At 44.6% G+C, this 18,670-nt stretch overlaps 1 protein-coding gene across 1 annotated transcript; it reads left to right on the top strand.

Annotated features, from left to right (window-relative positions):
• The first annotated feature begins 9,244 nt into the window (after positions 1-9,244).
• BIRC7 (baculoviral IAP repeat containing 7) lies at positions 9,245-18,670 on the top strand. Its single transcript, XM_075072452.1, has 7 exons — positions 9,245-9,764; positions 13,230-13,329; positions 14,604-14,676; positions 14,781-14,826; positions 16,666-16,878; positions 17,919-17,990; positions 18,468-18,670. Exons 1-7 carry the CDS (start codon positions 9,245-9,247, stop codon positions 18,668-18,670), a joined length of 1,227 nt encoding a protein of 408 aa, XP_074928553.1.

Here is an 18,670-nt window from a genome sequence, read left to right as displayed (position 1 = left end):
AAAATAATGAGAGGTATGGAATGGCTTCCATATGAGGAGAAATTAATCAGACTGTGACTTTTCAGCTTGGAAAAGAGACCCCCTGCCCTGAGCCCACTCCTGCACCCCACTCCTGCACCTCAACCCTGGCCTGAGCCCCTTTCAGCACCCTGCACCCCAGCCTCTTGCCCTGAGCCCCCTCCTGCGCACCACACCCTCTCCCACACACAGCACCCCCTCCCACACCCCGCACTCCCTCCTGCACTCCAAACCCCTGCCTTGAGCCCCCGGCACAACCCTTTTTTACCCCAACCCCCTGCCCTGAGCCCCCTTCAGCACCCCGCACCCCAACCCCTTGCCCTGAGCCCCCTCCTGCACACCGCACCTCTCCCTGCACCCCAACCCCCTGGCCCAGCCCTATATTCATGGCCCTGCATGCAATTTCCCCACCCAGATGTGGCCCTCGGGCCAAAAAGTTTGCCCACTCCTGCCATAGCCTCTGTTTGCCAGAAGCTGGGAACGGGCGACAGGGGATGGATCACTTGATGATTTCCTGTTCTGTTCATTCCCTCTGGGGCACCTGGCATTGGCCACTGTCGGAATACAGGATTCTGGGCTAGACAGACCTTTGGTCTGACCCAGTATGGCCGTTCTTATGAAAAAGTTCTTTTAACAAATGAGGACCTGACCTGCAAACACTTATATATGTAATTAACTTTACTATCATGAGTAGTTTTCTCACAGTAGAAAAATTAAGCAAGTATAGAAATTTCCAGAGTCCCTTCATGCCCCAAATTTCTCTCCACTCCTTGTGAGGGATTTGACCAGCTTTCTTCCCATAAAATGAAGTGAAAGGCCAGGACTTATACTAATTCTTTACAGTTCAACAAGATGTTGTCTGCAGTTGCAGTCTGATAGGCATCTGGTCACACTTCCTCTTCTATTTGAATTCTAAGCATGTTTGGTGATTGTAAGCTTTTTGAATATTATTATTATTATTGGGTCTACACTATTCATTGGGACTAAGCATATTAGTTTCCTGTTCTTCAAAATCACAATAGGAGGCTGAGGGCATTTCCTGTATCAGGAGTTCAGATATCTGCTGAGCTTTTCAAACTTCTCCTTTAATAGAGACTCTGCTCCCCAGGTGTGGCCTAACAGCTAATCATACTGGAGTCTGAGTAACTCCCTTTGCTAACACTGCATGCTGCATCAATGCTATTGTAAATATTACAACAGAAAAAATACTTTAAAGATTGTGAGGTGTTCAGTTAGTACTGTCATGATTAGGTATAGAACCACCTAAGTTTGAAAGAATATTCAGGAAGCAGCCTTATGGTAAGGGACGGAGAGTCAGGACTCTTTGGTAAGTTACATAACCACACCTGTGTACTTTAGCTTACCCATCTATACAATGGTTATAATAATATATACCCACCTCACAGTGGTGTTTGGCAGGCTTAATTAGTTAATGTTTGTAACCATCTTTGAGATCTGTGGATGGGAAATGGATTTATTATTAATTGTTGGGTGTGTGTTGACTTTGCTTATTTTTCATTATTGAAAAATCCAGTGATGAATTAAAAATAATGATGAATTATCAGACTGTGGGAAGACCTTGAGCAGGTGGAAAGCCCTGACTGGTAAATGCTGATGGGGAAGGAGAAGTGTTCTGCACATGTATCAACATGCATTGTGATCGGACCAAAAAAAGAAAAATCTTTGCAGGCTGAATAGAAATCAAAGCTAGACATTTTTGCCCCTCGCTTGAAGAAGTGATTCTGTGGCCACTGTCTGTACGTACAGTCATTTCTCAGCACACCTTGTTACTATTCACTGGGTTGGAAGGCACTGTCTTTTCACAGTGGACTCTTGCATGAATGCCTTGGAATTTCCTGTCAGACAGTGATGCTTTTCGGTCCATCAGCGCTGGCTGGCAGGCTCCAACGGGAGCTGCAACAGACAGGCACCATCAAAGATTTTACTGATGAGGGAGACGTGGTGTCATCAGCTCCCAAGGGCACGGAGAGCCTGGTGTTGTTCTGCTCCAGGATGACAACCAGCTGGTCATTCAGAACTGAAGGGAGCTTAAGCACATTAATGTGGATGAGACCAAAGGGCAGGAAAGTGATAGTCATAAATGGCAAGGGGGAGGGAGAGGGAGCCTTTATGAAGCAGATATAACCAGCGCTCCTGCTTCTAAGACCCCAGATTTCATCACCCTACCACATTGTCCCAGCCTAGCTGTAAGTTGTACAAAAAGGCTTCCCCATATCTCCTTCCATCATGTCCCCTCACCAACTACAGATCTTTACCCTCATGAACAGAGCTAGTAAGGCATTTTTCAGTGAGATGCTTTTCCTCTGGAAAATTCTATTTGTCAAAATCAAAACTTGGTTTTGCAAAAATGTCTCAGTTTCAACGAAAATCTCGTCAGGAAGGTTTCTCAGGACCAGGTCAGAATTTCTGGTCAAAACGAGACAGAGACAGAATTGCTGATAGTCCAGTGATTAGGGTGTTCACCTGAGATTTCAACACTGGTTTTCTTTCCACATAGGAACAAAAACCTTTTGATTTTTTTGGGTGGGGGAGGGGAAGGAGTGAGTGAGAGACCCCAGAATATTCCAGTGGTTTGGGCATTCACCTGGCATGTGAGAGACCTAGCTTCAAGCTCCTGCTCTGCCTGATTGAAAGTAGGGACTCAAAGCTGTATCTCCCAGGTGACCTGCTTATTCAGCTCCAGAGTCAGGGTATGTCCACACTGCAGTAAAACACCTGTGCCTGGCCCAGCTAAGCTGACTCAGGCTAGGGCTGTGGAGCAATGAAACTCAGTGCAGCCTTTTGGGCCCAAGCTTTGAGACCCCTCATGAGAGGGAGGGTGCCAGAGCAATTGTATAGTCCCATGAGCCCAAATCAGTTGACCCAGGTCAGTCCCAGGTAGGGTGACCAGACAGCAAATGTGAAAAATCGAGACAGGGGTTGGGGGGTAATAGGATCCTGTGTAAGAAAAAGACCCAAGAATCAGGACTGTCCCTATAAAATCAGGACTTCTGGTCACCCTAGTCCCAGGTGTTCTATGGCAGTGTAGACATACCCATAGTCTCTCTCTCTGGCACAGTGATTATTTAATTATTTCCACAAAGTGGAACAGCTCCAACAGGAGAGGTTAACTCTATGGCTGATGAGAAAGCGTCTTCCCGAATCATGGCTGAATCATCCTGAATCATCAAGTGAACATGCACAAGAGTAAAAAGAAAAAAAAAAAGAAGAGGGAATTGCAAGCCTTTTCCTCCATATTAGGGCAATTGGAGTTTAGTTTTAATTATTACTATTAATACTTTTTGGACTACCTGATAAATTCACTGCAATTTATTTTGTAAAAGTAATGAAGTCTCAATAATATGAGACTTCTCTGTGATTAAATCTTGACTGAAATGTGGGCTGCGACTGTCAGGTTTGGGATAAGAAAATCATTGGGTGTTTACATTGCAAAGACAGAATTAAGGAGGTTTTATTACAGCAAGCATTGGCATTAAAAGCTACCTCATCTTATGGCTCTTACATTCCAACTCTTAGTTCATTTGATGCCTTCTACAGCTCCCTCCTTTTTAACAGGCCTGATAATTAACGCCAAGGCCTAAACATCAGGAGACCTGGACCTGTACTTGACTCTGCCCAAACTGCTGCATGAGCTTGGGTTAAGTTACTTAACTTTACTGTTCTGCAACTTCCCTTCCTGCAAAATAGAGATAATAATACTTAGCAACTCTCCCCAGGCACTTTAAGATCCTTGACTGAAAGATGCTTCATAAAAGCAAACCAGTATTCATCATTATTATTATTTAACAGACACCTTGCTAGAACTCACTAATAGCTCCCCAAAATATCTCTTGTAATTGGGAATTTGTCCAAATGGCTTTTCCAGGTGTCTTAGGTTTTTAATGTATGTTCTGCAAAATCCATATATACTTGTAAGGGATTAGGACCAGCAAAGCAGAAGTTAATGGGCAATTGTGTATGTACTCAGGAAGGATTAAGAAAACCCAAAAAACCCACATCCATCCACAACAGGATTCTCAGAACAATATTGTAAATAAGCACTGCCCTCTACTGTTTGTAGCATGTCACGTTTCACCTTCAAGATTTTAATTAAAGCACATTTTAAAAAAAGTAAGACAAAGTTACCACCTCAGATGGTCATGCTGACATTTTAATTTTAAAAACACACAATTTAAAAAACAATTGTTTTATAGTCTTATTTGGAGAAGGAGATTTTGGTTAATTAGGGGCAGTGTATGATCCAACAGGTTTCTTCTTTAAGATGAGTGGTAGCACGTTCTGTTTTCCCAAATGGAAAATGTGGCAGGGGAGATACGAGTTTTCAAATCCCTGTTCCATTCATGACCCACTTTAAAATCATTCCAGGACAAAGAAAGATAAAGAGAGTGTTCAAACTTCAGGGATGCTGTGGAAGCTAAAGATCATTCTCTTCTGCAAAAACATAGCTGAAGCAAACAATTCAAACCTCTTTGAGCAAGTCCTCCTCCCTTTATGGCTCCCATCATGTGTTTCTTTGCCAATACATTTGGTTGAAAATGAGAAGGCAGCACAAAACAGATGAGGATGCAATAGAAAAGTGCAAAATATGAGATGATACCAACAGATATTAAAAGAAAGAGAAACTATTAGTTTCAGAATTGTGGCAATCCAAACAAGAAGTAGCACTACAATGTGAACTGCACGTACACAGTGTATAAAGCTACACAGTTACACTGCCACCAAGGTTTGAGGTTCCCAAATTTCTCACACTGACTCAGCAAGTAGCAGTCCAGAATCTCCTGACAAAATGGTTTTGAAACACAAGTTCTACCCCAATCACTGAAGCATGTGAGCCACTCACAGATATTAATGGGCCAGTTTCCTAGTTACATTACACCTTTTGCACCACTCTAGCAGTGTGAAGTGGCCTTAAAATGAATGTAGATGTAATTTACATCCACTTTAGGGCCCCAGAGCAGTCCACAGGGGGCACAGTGTAAATGATAATGATGTCCCAATGAATTTATCCTCACGATACGTCCTATGATGAAGGAAAATGTTATTATTCCCATTTTACAGATGGAGGCACAGAGTGGTTATGGCCTGGATCTTGCAAATCCTTACCTAACTTTACATACAGAAGTAGTCCCATCAAAGTAGGTGCTTTAGTGTTTGCAGGATCAATGCCATAATCAAGGTGTAGGTACAGCTCCCAGCACAATGTGGCCCAAGTCAGGCTGGGGACCCTAGGGTACTACCAAAATATAAATTTTTGCTGGTGCTAATCAATTTGTACAATTATTCAGGTAATTATTTATGCTTTTCTAAATTTTTCAATGGCTTTTTGAATTTTTATACAGAAATATATAGTACTGGGATGCTGCAGAAGGTCTGCTAGCTTCTAATTGGTCTCCAGGGTGCTGCGGCGGCTAAGAGTGAATCTCCAAGAAATCCTCCAGCACACTACGTTAAGTATCCCTCACTATACCCTTCTCCACAGAGAATCTGTGAGCCTGCTGTTCAGCTAACGCTTTCAGTGGGGGATTTCAGGGGTGGGAGAAGGAAGGATGACAACTGTGGGTATGTATAGGGAGTATCCCAAACAGCAACAGGGGGGTGAGGTCTGCTCTGGCTGCCTGAACAGTTACTTACTGAAAGACTAGTAGGAGACATAGCTGAATGTTCACATGAGCCCTTCCCCTCCCAGGCAGAGTGAATGGAGATGAAAGGTAGAACGGCCCATCAGAGGAAAGCAGTAATAGGCACTTCCCCAGCAGGTGAAATCACTCAGGTCTTGCAAGGTCTACCACACCCTCCAGAATGGCAGCTGCAATGATCTAGAAAAAAGAGAAACAAAGCTGACCTATCTCAGTCACAGCACAAGGCAATGAGCCCTGGAAGCTTTAAATAGGGTTGGAGCGACAAACTAACTTCTCCAAGAGGGTCTTGGATGTTAGAAGTGCTCCATAGGCTGCAGATTAGTAGCTGGTTAGTTATGTTTGTTTGATTAATATTTTGCTGAGCAGAATTGGTGGGAGGTATCTGGATTCTGGCTAGATTCTCCCTTTGAAATGGGACTGCTAATGAATGAGTGTTTAGCCTTAGCTTTTAATGGCCCAGAGTTGAGTAAGTACTTTGAGGAAGATGATGCAGGGGGCTTAATCTATGTTTCTGATGCCCCAGGAAAGTGCATTAGGTGGTGGAAATACTGGCTTTCACTTCTGTGACTTCTTGCTATCTCAGCCTGGTCTTGGAGAATTCAGCTGCTATGAAGGCTCCATTCTAAAGGATCCCTAGCAGAATCAATAGATTATTTCAAAATAAGCAAATAAATAGGGGCTTCGGTTGGGGCAGCGAAGGAGGAAGGGGTGAGTGGCTGTGATTTATGGCCAGGGGGCATGAACGAGATGATATCTCTTACTTGTCCTAGTTTAAAACCAACTCAACCCCACTTCCCCCAAGAAAACCACTCCAGCATACTAACTGCCTGGTGCCCCTCACTGAAGAAGTCTAGCTCTGCTATTGAGTGTTAGATGAGATAACCCTCCTCTTTCTCCCCTGCCCCAACTGGGTAAATTTGTTCCAGTGTATGGTTCAGTAAGTGATAATCACTGGTGATGGCTCCCTGCAGAGAACGACTGCTACTGTTTGACATTAACTATGACTTTTGCTTTGGCAGAGCCCAGGGCTGAAATAGTGCTGGAGTTGCAGAACTGCCCCAAACAAGCAAGTTGCTCTGAAGCTCTTCTGAGATCTTAGAGCGAAATCTGGTATGTAGGTTAAAGCAGCCTCCAAGTATCTTTACTTTCACTGCACTGCAAATCCCCTGTCTCACTGATTAGCAATTTTATATGGATTTCTTTTACACCAGTTCAGACAACTGCTTCAGTGTATTCAGCACAAACATCCTTTCTTTTTAGCATGGGCATTCAGGGCCTTTCTCTCCTCCACTTAGGTTTGTCCAGCTATGGCTATGGAAGGAAATTCTAGCTGTCTTGCTGCTAATAGTTTTTTTTTTCTGCCTTGCTTTCTGTGGGGGAGAGATGCAGGTTCGCAGGCTCCATTGAGCAGCTGGGGCTATCTGTCAGTGAGTGCCCATGAAATAATGGACTTCTACTAATGGTGATTTCAATCTGTCATTTGTGGGACATGTATCTCACAGACAATGCCAGAGTAAGCTTCTCCACATCCACCAATGTACTGCAACCCTCTTCTGGTGGGACTTTTGCTAGGGTAACTAGGACTCCATATCATCTCTGTCACTGGCCTCTCTGTGAACAAGGTACTAAGAGTAAAGAATGGGCCTACAATGTGCTAGGTCAGGGGTTCTCAGACTGGGGGTTGGGACCTCTTGGGGTTGTGAGGTTATTACATGAGAGGTTGTGAGCTGACAGCCTCCACCCCAAACCCTGCTTTGCCTCCAGCATTTAGAATGGTGTTAAATATATAAACAAGTGTTTTTTTTTTTTAATCTATAAGGGGGTGTGTCACACTCAGAGGCTTGCTAGGTGAAGGGAGTTGCACTGTGTTAGATGCAGTAAAATTCCCTTCAGGCTCCCAAAAGCTCCCTAAGGGAAAGTGGTGCACCGTGCAGTAAAGTGGGCAAGGTGATGGTTGGCCATATCTGGATAGTAAATGTCTTTAGAATGCTCTGACTTTAATTAAATAATAGCTCCATTTATTTTATCTTATTAATATATAGGTGCCTGTGCACTGTACTGAGAACTAGCCACTTACAGGGGTGGCTCTAGTTATTTTGCTGCCCCAAGCATGGCAGGCAGGCTGCCTTCGGTGGCTTGCCTGCGGGAGGTCACCGGTCCTGTGGATTCGGCGGCACGCCTGCGGAGGTCCGCTGAAGCCGCGGGACCAGCAGACTCTCCGCAGGCGTGCTTCTGAAGGCAACCTGCCTGCTGTCCTTGCAGTGACCGGCAGAGCGCCCCCTGTGGCTTGCCACCCCAGGCACGTGCTTGGCATGCTGGTGCCTGGAGCCGCCCCTGTCCACTTATACCACAAAAGTCCATTAATAGCTAGCAGATGGTCAATACTTCCTTGTCATGAACAGAACTAGTGACCTAGACTCTGACTGGGTTTTCTTAGGTGCATTTATATTAAAAGGCTCTATCAATAACTGCTGTTTGCCAAGTATATGGAGTCTCTTTGAGTATTTCGTTTACCTTTAGTGGAATCACTCCTGATTCTCACCCGTGTAAGCGAGAGAAGATTTAGGCCCAGAGCCTTTTTGCATCTACTTTTGCTGGCAATACAGAAGTGGTGGTAACCTCGTAGAACTGCTGACAGATATCTGAGGAATATTACTTCAGTTTGAGTGGCGGGGAAGGAGCCTTATATAATCAGGTAATATATCTTCTTCTTTAATTTCTTCCTTTTGATATAGGACTAGTGAAGGCAGCAAACCACAACCACTATTAACTGTGACTTGGGGAAACCAATATAGGAAAGTGGGCCTCAACATTTTGGGCTACTTCTGTAGTGGTTCTGCTGCAGTGGTGGGGTGTATTGTGAAATGGGATGGGTAGGCATGATCAGTCACAAGCTGCTGATTCAGCTTCAGGCCACAGACTGCCATAGTAACGAATACTAAATGTTACACATCATGAGAAGAGAAGCCTGCTAATCAAATATGCAACCTGTGTAACTGGAGGCGTGTTTGGTTATAAAAGGGATAACACGAGGAAACATTTGCTTGGGTCTTGGCTATTCTGTGTAGGCTTCTAGCTTGTTGAACATGTCTCTAGAAAAGCAAACAGAGGAATTTAAACCCTTTTTATACTTTTGTTAAAGGCTAGAGAGGAGACTGATCTGAGCAGTGAACACTCAGACTGAAAGCTGGAGCGACTTTGTCCAAGTGCATTGAATAAGCTTTGCCTTGTTTTTGCTTTTCCTGCAAACCACTTCAGCTTCCCTGTGACTTGAGAGACTGGAAGGGAAAAACTGCTGGTCTCTTCCCTCCAGGCACTAGTGGGGATAGAGGAAAAGGGGCAGGAAAAAGCAGCAGCAGGTCATAGACAATCTGGATCTCGGGTTTGGCTGCAATTCAGGAACATGCTTGGCTTTATTGAGACCACGAGCTTTCTAGAACATGGAGCAGGCTGAGCTGTGGGGACGTGAATGCAGACTGGCAGTCTGAGTGCTGCCTGACATCAGGAATACAGCTCCTCACTGAGGGATTGTCACATATATTTTTCCCCTCTCTCAGTGCTGGGACATGGAGGACAGCTTTCCCCCAGAGGAGATCAGGTCTGGGCAAAGGCATTTTCGGCTGTCTAAGACCAGCATGCGGAGCGAGGAGAAGAGACTGAGGACTTTCCGGCAGTGGCCAGAGAGCTCACCTGTGTCTGCCACAGACCTGGCTAAGGCTGGCTTTTTCTTCCTGGGTCCTGGCGACCGAGTGCAGTGCTTCTGCTGTGGTGGTATCTTGAGGAGCTGGGAAGCTGAGGATCAACCCATGCGAGAGCACCAAAAATTTTTTCCTACCTGTAAGTTCATCTGTGGTGAAGATGTTGGCAACCAGCAGATGCTCCCCTTTCTGGAGATCTTGGACTATGTGGATGGGCAGATCCTCAGCCTCCTACAGAGGATGGATGTGGAAGAAGCAGCCCTGCCCAGTCAACCAGAATACCCGGAGATGGAAACAGAGGCGATGCGACTAGCCACTTTCCAGAGCTGGCCACCGTACACAGAGCTGTATCCTGAGCAACTGGCCAGAGCAGGGTTCTTCTATACAGGTAGGCATGGCAGGACTAGAGCTGTATCGGTAAATGTCGATACACATCAGTTTGTGCATGTGCTGTGAAACTGACAAAATATTTCCATTGATGATAAATTTACAGAGAGGCAAATAGTTGCTTGAAACTTATTAGAGTTTGATGTCAACTTTACATGTCAATATATGGAGTAAAATATCCTTGACAACTTGCCTTTTGAGATTCAAAAATGTTAAAGATTTATAACCTACTGTTTAAATCTGACATTCTCCCCCTCCCCCCCAGGATATCCCTCTCAGTGAAAAATTAAATCAGTGGTTTTCAACTTTTTGAGCTGAGCCCCCTCTTTTGAGTTACAATGTTTGGTGTCCCCCCTCCCCTCAGGTTTACAGGGTGGGGGAAGTTGTGTTTAATGGTCTCTGGAGGTGGAGGCTGCTGGGAGCAGAAATCAGCGCGGGGCTGCGGTGCATGTTGACACTGATCCACGGGCCAGGTGGCCTGCTGAGTGAGTTGGCGCACCACCTCCACCCCCCTCCCTGACCTGTGCCATGCGAGGCTAGTGTCACTGCTTGGTCCCGTCCTCCCTCCCCGAATGTTCCTCTGCCCTCCTAGGGGGGCACACTCCACAGTTTGAAAACCTTTAATTTTAATTAACACAAATAAAAAAGCTTATTAGCTATCAAGTATATAAAAACATTTAATTCTGCCAAGGCTATATACAGGTATATGTGGTAGGGAAAGCCTCCCTCTGTGTGCAACTGTAGAGCTGTATGGTGTGTCCTGTTAGACAAGCTCTACTTAGGGTTTTTTAATACTGCATCCATACACTGTGGTACAGAAGCAGTGGGGATTGGTGCCAGCCACACTAAGAAGCCCTCTCCGGTAGAGCCACAACTTGACTCTCCTCTTCTAGGTATGAGGGACCACAGAGTTCTCCTTAACTGGACCATCCTGAACAGCAGAGAAATGAGATTCAGACACCGCTTATCCCCTGCACAACATTCTCACAGCACTGGGATACAGTTAAAGCCTAGACTGCAAAAGCCACCACTGTGGGGAACCTAGTTAGAGCACACCCCTTTCTGACTAGAGTGCCCTGGAAGGTCAAACTCCATCATTTGGTAACTTGGCTTTGGGGCTTTCCAGGTGCATTTACACTTCCTATTTTTAATGTAGCAGCCTCAGTTGGGATTGTGAGTCTCTTCTTCTTCTTGGTAATGTGGTACTGCATAGGAGCCCTGGGCATGGACCCATGACCTCATTGTGCTGTGTAAACACAGATCAAAAAGACTCTCACTTCCCCACTGTTGGGTCAGGTTTGGCACAAACCTGTAGTGGAAAGTGTCTGCTCTGAGGAACTTATTTAAGTTTGACCAGGTGCAACAAGAGGTGTGACAGACAAATGAAGATAATGGTAACAGCAATGAGGAGACATGACTGTTGACTTGCTATGTACCCCGTTTGTACCACACTTTTTGGTTTCTGAGCACTTGGCTAAAATGTGAAGTCTAACGTGAGTTATGACCTTCAAACAGTTCAAGTAGAAGCGAAGTAGAATGTGTTATGGAGGGGACAGCGTGGAGTTTTTATACTTATACCTGAAAAAGAAAGACCCTCATCTGTCTGTAGGTGTCCTCTGTGCAGAAGCTGTTTTGGGCTCTGGGAATCCCGGCTAGTTTCATGCTCTTGGATAGAGAAGTCTCTCTTAGGCTCTGTTTAGCTTTCTAACTGCCTGTAATTGAGTCATGAATGGAAATTTGAGTTTGGGGCTTTTTGTCTGAGGAATCACTTTGAAAACTGCTGTTTTGAACTCTAATGCTAAAATTTTAAATGTTCATTGTCTTTGCTGTTCCTGTCTTGGTCTGAAAACACCTACTCATGGGGTGTCCCAGTGTAAGGACTCAGGTTTTTCTGGCTGAAATGTGTGAGCTCCCCCACACAATCTGTTCATAACATCCATGAGCTATAGCTGCACATGCTTACGGAGACAGTCTAAAATTCCTTGGTTTGTTCTGTGACAGTTAATCTAATTTCTCTATGCATGCAAGCATTGCATTTGTACCTCCGTGCCTTCCACAACCTGTATTTCACCTATAGTTCTATAGGGGTTGATCCAGTGAGGTGCTGTTCTCTTTATAGAATTGATAGAATCCCTCTGTGGAACTAAAATTCTTAATGTAGCACTAGACACGTTATTCCCTTCTATAGTCTAACTACATGTGCAGTATTTCTTGTTTACTATATATTAAATGCACATGAATACTAACATAGTCTAAAGGACTCTCATTGAGTCCCTGGAGAAGGCTTTGCAGTGTACTTCAAAAGAAATGGTGTGAGGAGGTATCTCTTATTACTAGTCCTGAACTGAGCAACCAGATGTGAAATCTCCACCGTGTACTAGCTCATAGATTTTCTGGAATTATAGTTATATATGCTCTAGAGCCAAACACTACTGACAAAAGAACAACCAGCTCAGGAAAACAGAATTAACCAGAAGGCAGAGGTTGTAGTTGGAACCCTTTGTCAGATTTGCTTTGAAATTTATTTTCTACCTGCAGACCAGCTGTTGAAAACATAACACTGAGAATGGGGATGCATCAGGAAGCAATCCAACAACATGGCAAACCCAGAGGTCGCTTAGATGGGGCAATTCCAGAGCATTGCCAGTCATCTGATCCTCATAGTTCCCTTGTTCTAGAGCATTCAAGGACTTCTGAATGCCCAGTGTTTTGGAACAGCTGTACTGAAACTCCTTAAAGGGTCCAGCTTATGACTGGAAAGCCTATCCACTCCCAGAAATTCTCTTTTTAGTGGGACCCAGGTACAACTTGCTGAGTGGGAAGGTGTAACTTGATATCTAGCTTTATTCAAAATCATGCTGTGTAGCAGGCATGCTGATATTGTTAAACCCGCTGAATCTCTTGCCCAGTTTCCTCCCTGGGCTGGATGGCTTGGGATCTTTATAATGAGGCCTCCTATTATGAGGGGGAGTGGTGTAAACCAATTTCATGGACCCCTAGTTGGCCATCTTTATGGGGGAGCAGTTTGCTGGATGAAGAAACAGGAGAGGGTAGCTGTGTGCAGTGGGAAGGGACATATAAGGTATACTTGGGATACATGAGCCAACAAAGGGGATACACAGAGAATTCATGAAGTTTCCACCTGAATTTTTCATTGACCCAACACTGGAATCCCAGTAATTGATTGGTGCATCTTAGGCAAGCCAGCTAGAACCCAAATTTTGAACCAGTGCTCTAACTTGATTCCCTGTCTCTGAACAGGGGCAAGCTGCAGAAGTAGTGAGCCAGAGTCCTGGGACAATTGTGATGTGTGCTCAACAGTTTGGTCTGGTACCATAGCAGGCCAACAATTAAACATACTGTACCTTCCCAGGCTCTCCTGGTAGCAACATCAAATTGCCTGTGGGTTAGTGTAACTAGCTGCTCATGTACTTAACATCCAATCTTCTCTTAATGCTCCTTTCAGGTCAAGGTGACACTGTGAGGTGTTTTTACTGTGATGGCAGCTTGAGGAACTGGGAGCTTGGAGATGACCCCTGGAGAGAACATGCCAAATGGTTTCCAAGGTAATTCATGGTATACTAATGCTTGCTGGGGCCAAAGTACAAAAAAAATAAAATAATTGGAGATATACTAATCTCCTAGAACTGGAAGGGACCTTGAAAGGTCATCAAGTCCAGCCCCCTGCCTTCACTAGCAGGACCAATTTTTGCCCCAGATCCCAAAGTGGCCCTTTCAAGGACTGAACTCACAATCCTAGGTTTAGCAGGCCATTGCTCAAACCACTGAGCTATCACTCCCACATCATTTGTCAGTTTTATGCTGAATGGACCTTGCTCCACAGTCAAACCTCATGCCCCAGGTGAGATTTAACTGGATTATTAGTACGTAGAGCTGTCTATCTCTGTTATCTGTTCAAATCCAACCAGCTCAATAGCGAACAAAGACTGCTACTAGCTGATAAGCCTACGTGAAATGAATCTGGTGGCTTATGTCCTAGCTGCATCATAAAAACTATATCCTGGAACAGCTTGTGGTCAAAGCAGGAATTTTAGTGAGGTCAGTCTCTTGGTAGTTCCTGAGAACTACCCCAGAAGCTCCCATCCTAATAAGCTGCATTGTTACTGTTGCAATCTTTTCTCTCCCTCATTCAGGTGGTGGTGATGATAATCATTGTACACTTTTATCATTGTAGCCCCTAAAGGCCACAACCAAGTGAAGAGCTGTTGGGTTAGGCATTGTACAAATCTACATGACCTGTGTCTACAAGTCTAATGCTTTTCAATCAAAATCACACACTAGAACTTGGCCTGAGCTGCGGAGTTCAGACCCCTATGTCTATAGAGTTTATGGACCGTGATCTGTGGGTCAATCTCTATTACCATTGCTTCATGGTAACTGTAACACTGCCCTTGTCTCTTAGCGGCATTGGAGCAGCCCTTGTATTCCACTTGTATTGGCCTTCATGTGTAAATGGCAGGATGTCATACACCTAATCCTGCTGTGGTGGTTCTTATAGGTGAGGCCACAAACCTGTTTTCCCTATGATCCAATTTGTCTGAAAGGCTCAATTGCAAAAGCCAATCTCACAGGCTTAAAATGAAGCCTGACCTGTTCTGGGGAGATCTGGAGCCTCAAACCACCATTCTTTCTGCTTGACCAGGAAGATTTTTTTACAGCAGGAAAGGCCTGTCCACTGTGGCAAGAATGATTGCGCTTTGTTTGTAGAGATGTTGCTATATACACCTTGTTTCGTTAGGAGCTTAGTACCACTCTCATGATGCTGAAGTTCAGACAAGGTCTGTTGTCCTTCACTGGATATTTGCCTTTTTCTCTGCAGGTGTGAGTTTTTGCTGCAGTCAAGGGGCAGAGACTTTGTTAGCAGTGTTCAGGACTCTGACTTCAACACTCCAGTTGCTCCAGTGAGTTTTTTTTTTTAATTTGTACAGGGTAGCAGGGAAAGGTTTGAGGAGACACTTCCCTCCTGTGACTGTTTTGTGTCTTATGATGTGTTCAGGGAGGCTCCTGGCAACAGGCTGAACAAGATCCCCCTGTACCCCAAGGTATGTATGGACATGCATATTGTCTTGCCTTTTTGATGAAAGTGCTGCAGATCTATTGCTCTAGCTTCTGCATATTCTAGAGTTTGCAGGTGGAATCCTTTTCTGAGAGGCTTGCATTTTGATGTGAAATAGCTTCCAGAATTATTACTATGAAACTTCCTCTCGGACCTGAAACCAAGGTGAGCTCTGCTGTTGAAAGTGCCTGCTAAAGCTGGATGTTACTTTTCAGCCAAAGCTTTTTTTGCCAAAAAAATGCAGATTCAGGTTGGTAAAAACATTTAGCAAACTTGTGTTGAATTTACCAATTAGTCTTGGTTGGGAAGCCCTCAACTTTTGAAAAAATCAGAACACTTCATTTTGATGCTATTAAATTAAGTTTCAATTTTTTTATTCAAACGACTTTCCAATTATTCAAAGTGACTAAATTTTGTTTCCTACAAAATGTTTCATCTAACCCCAAATTATTTTTTTTAAACGTCTCAGAATGGCCACTGAACTAAAATCAGTTAAGTCTAGTTTCTTGAGCAACCAATTTTGCGGACAAAAGAGACCTGGTTAGCATTCAGAATCTTGGGTGCTCAGCTCAATTTCTGTAGGCCCCTCCATTGCTAGTGATAATATTGCCTGTGTCCTCAGAACTCACAACGAAGGTATTTTAAAAGAACGTAGATCTTCCAGTAGAAGAGCTTGAGTGGTTCTTGAGTGCCTTTTTGAGGTTGATATGGAGGAGAGTTTAAAGACAGCTGTTTCTGGAAATGGTGGTTGGGGCTAGATCTTCAACACAGAGACCTTTTTGAAGTTGGGGATACAAAAGCCACTGCATTCTAAGTTTGAGGAGTAAGGGAAGAAAGCTACCGTTTACAGCAGGGTTTCTCAAATGGGGTCACCGCTTGTGTAGGGAAAGTCCCTGGTGGGCCAGGCTGGTGTATTTACCTGCCCCATCCACAGGTCTGGCCGATCACGACTCTCACTGGTTGCGGATCACAGCTTCGGGCCAGTGGGAGCTGCTGGAAGCAGCGCAGGCCAAGAGACTTACTGGCTGCCACTTCTAGCTGCTTCCATTGTCCTGCAGTGGTAGGTTTCAGGGGGTGGGTCTGACAGAACCCCAGCAACTCCTAGCAGGGGAAGAGGAAATCGTATCTTCTCCTGCCTCCAGCCCATCTGGGACTACCAGCTGATCCTGGCTCAGGAACAGGGCCACTGGCTGGGATGTCACCAGTTCTGTGGTGATTTACCTCTCTGCTGGCTGCCCCAGGTGCCTGAAACTATGTACCTGCACTACTAGGGAGTGGTGTGTGACTGCTTGTACAGCTTTCCTTTGCTTCTCTGTGAGAGTCATTTCCCTGCAGGGAAGTAAAGAAATCCGTGGAGGACATGAATGCTGCACATGTGCAGTGGTGCAGAATTCCCCCCAGGAGTAGTCAATGGGTTTGAAGTCCAAGGGATGCTTTAGGGTTCAAACTAGTTAACTGAGAACAAAAGGAGCTTGGGGGCATAACTTCATTCACAATTGTCTGCAAGTATTTTGGGGTAGAATATTGCTGAGAAACTGAAGCCAACTGTTAAGTAGCTGCAACCTGGTTTTCATACATCTTAATAGAAGGTTCTCTTACTGAGTTGGAGAAGTGTTCAGCCATCTAACCTGCCTGTCCTATAAGGAGGACCTTTTGCAGAGCCTACACTTTTGGGATGGGATCACTTACTTAGGTATTTTATTTCAGATTCTCATGGAAAGGCCTTTTCCTGAATGGGATGGATTGGATCAGAGGGGAGAGATTTACAGTTGCCTGTTAAGCTCCCCCTCTTTTTTGTAAAGTGTCTCCTCCCTGTGCTTTACAGATTCTGTGGGGAATCAGGAATTGTCATCTCCTCCTCTGGATCAGTCTTCCATAGTGCAGAATGTCCTGCAGATGGGCTTTGATCACAGCTTGGTGATGAGCTTGGTCCAGAGTAGACACCTGCTGTCTGGCACCTGCTACTTATCTGTGTCGGAATTGGTCTTGGATCTGCTTCAGGTAGATGGGGAAGAGAGCAGCAGTGCAGAAGAAAGAGGTATGGCAATTTAGCCTCTTAAACCTCACTGATCAATCTAATCACATCCCACGTCCTCCTTTGATGGTTGCTGAAGTTTTAGCATCACTGAAGTGCTATCTCTTGGGTCTACACTGTCTCATCCTAGACTAGAATGAAATGCAATAATGCTTCCTTAGATTCGTAGCCCTGTGATACTGAGGAAAGTGGTTCAGTTGTAGAAGAATCTGCAGAGTCTCTAATTATTGGAACATCTGTTACATTAGCGGTCTCCCAGCAACCTGGAGTCTAGCTACTTTTTCAATATTTCTCCATTACATCTTGCTTTAAAAGCTGTGGTACTACATTAAGACGTAGGCTTACACCCAGTGCTGACATTGAAGCAAATCCAGAAATGGATTCCTTTTGTGCCTACTATTTAAACTGGATGATTCAAGAAGGCAATTCCAGCTCTGTCTGATTTGAGGAGCAGTGGGGGCGGGGGGGGGGTGTAGAAATGCTCTATTAACATGACTTTTAGCTTAAACTGTGAGGACACAGGCAATTGTTAAAGGAAGTTTTCTAGGGTTAGTACCTCCCCACCCTATAATTGCAGTTCTACATAGGAAAGAACAAATGCTGCTCTCTATCACTCCTGTCTACCTTTAACATGCTATAACGCTGGCTACAATCTTTCTGATCAAAAATAGCCTTTTAATAAAATAGAAATCTTTCTGTTTAGAAAAACACCCAAATCAGAATTTTGTGCCCACTTGTTTGGGGGGACGGAACTCATCGGAGTTGGATTATCTAATTTATGGTTCATCAAGTCTTGGTGTTGCTATGAGAATCAGAGAACCTAGCTTTGCTGGCTGATCCCAGGCTGAACATGCAGGATTAGCCTCCTCCTAAAGAGAACCATTTTTATCTAGCAACACAGCACACTTGAATTGACATCACTGAAATCCCAGCAGAGGACCCCACTTTGTGTGTGGTGTGTGTGTTTTTTTTTCTTATTTTTTTTAAAATATTTTTAAGCATGGGAGCATTAATGCCATCTTCATTCCTTCTGATTTCTATAGAGCGTACGGAGAGAGAGACAGGTATGCCAGGACAGAGACAAGACACACAGGCTGAGTGCTCAAAAGAATCAGGTGAGGTGGTAAATCTGCCTAGGCTGGACCACAACCATCTCTACAGCAGGAAATACTAAGGCTCATTACCTCCCATGTAACAGTTAAATTGCAAAATAATTTCCTCTTATTATTCAGAATGTGGTAGCACCTCCCAGGCCCCATTCAGGGAATAGGGTCTATTGTGTTAGGCAAGATTAATACACCCAGAAGAGTGCTTACCATGGATTCCCCATACATCACAGTTCACTAACTGTATCCTCTCTCCCCTCACCGTTCAAATCTCAAACCCACCATTTGTGGACAAACTCCGAGGGGCCCAGGACTGGAATAGCAAGGGTTTGTCCTGGCCACTGTCATGGTCACAATTTTGAACAAAACAAGGAGTGAAAACTATGGCCCTAAATCCAGCTCTTGAACTATGGAACAGAAAGATCCTTTCAAAAAAAAGTCCAGATAACACTACTCTGTAATAAAACTTCAGTGTGTCTCTTTCAGCAGAGCCTCCACTGAGTACGGAGGAGCAGCTGCGACGGTTGCAGGAGGAGAGGATGTGCAAAGTGTGCATGGACAAAGATGTGTCCATTGTATTCGTTCCTTGTGGCCACTTGGTGGTGTGTGCAGAATGTGCCCCCAGCCTGAGACGATGCCCCATTTGCAGAGCAGTCATCAGGGGAAGTGTGAGGACTTTCATGTCCTGA

The sequence above is a fragment of the Chelonoidis abingdonii genome, chromosome 14 (assembly GCF_003597395.2).
Source record: "Chelonoidis abingdonii isolate Lonesome George chromosome 14, CheloAbing_2.0, whole genome shotgun sequence".
Lineage (NCBI taxonomy): Eukaryota > Metazoa > Chordata > Testudines > Testudinidae > Chelonoidis > Chelonoidis abingdonii.
The sequence above is the reverse complement of the archived record's forward strand: the minus strand, read 5'-3'. Positions and strand labels throughout refer to the sequence as shown.

Bases quoted from the DNA above. Each gene is read 5' to 3' on its own strand.
- BIRC7 (XM_075072452.1), top strand. From the start codon at position 9,245: ATGGAGGACAGCTTTCCCCCAGAGGAGATCAGGTCTGGGCAAAGGCAT. The intron at 14,677-14,780 runs GTTGCTCCAGTG...TGATGTGTTCAG, and splicing joins ACTCTGACTTCAACACTCCA to GGAGGCTCCTGGCAACAGGC. The intron at 17,991-18,467 runs GTGAGGTGGTAA...TGTCTCTTTCAG, and splicing joins TGAGTGCTCAAAAGAATCAG to CAGAGCCTCCACTGAGTACG.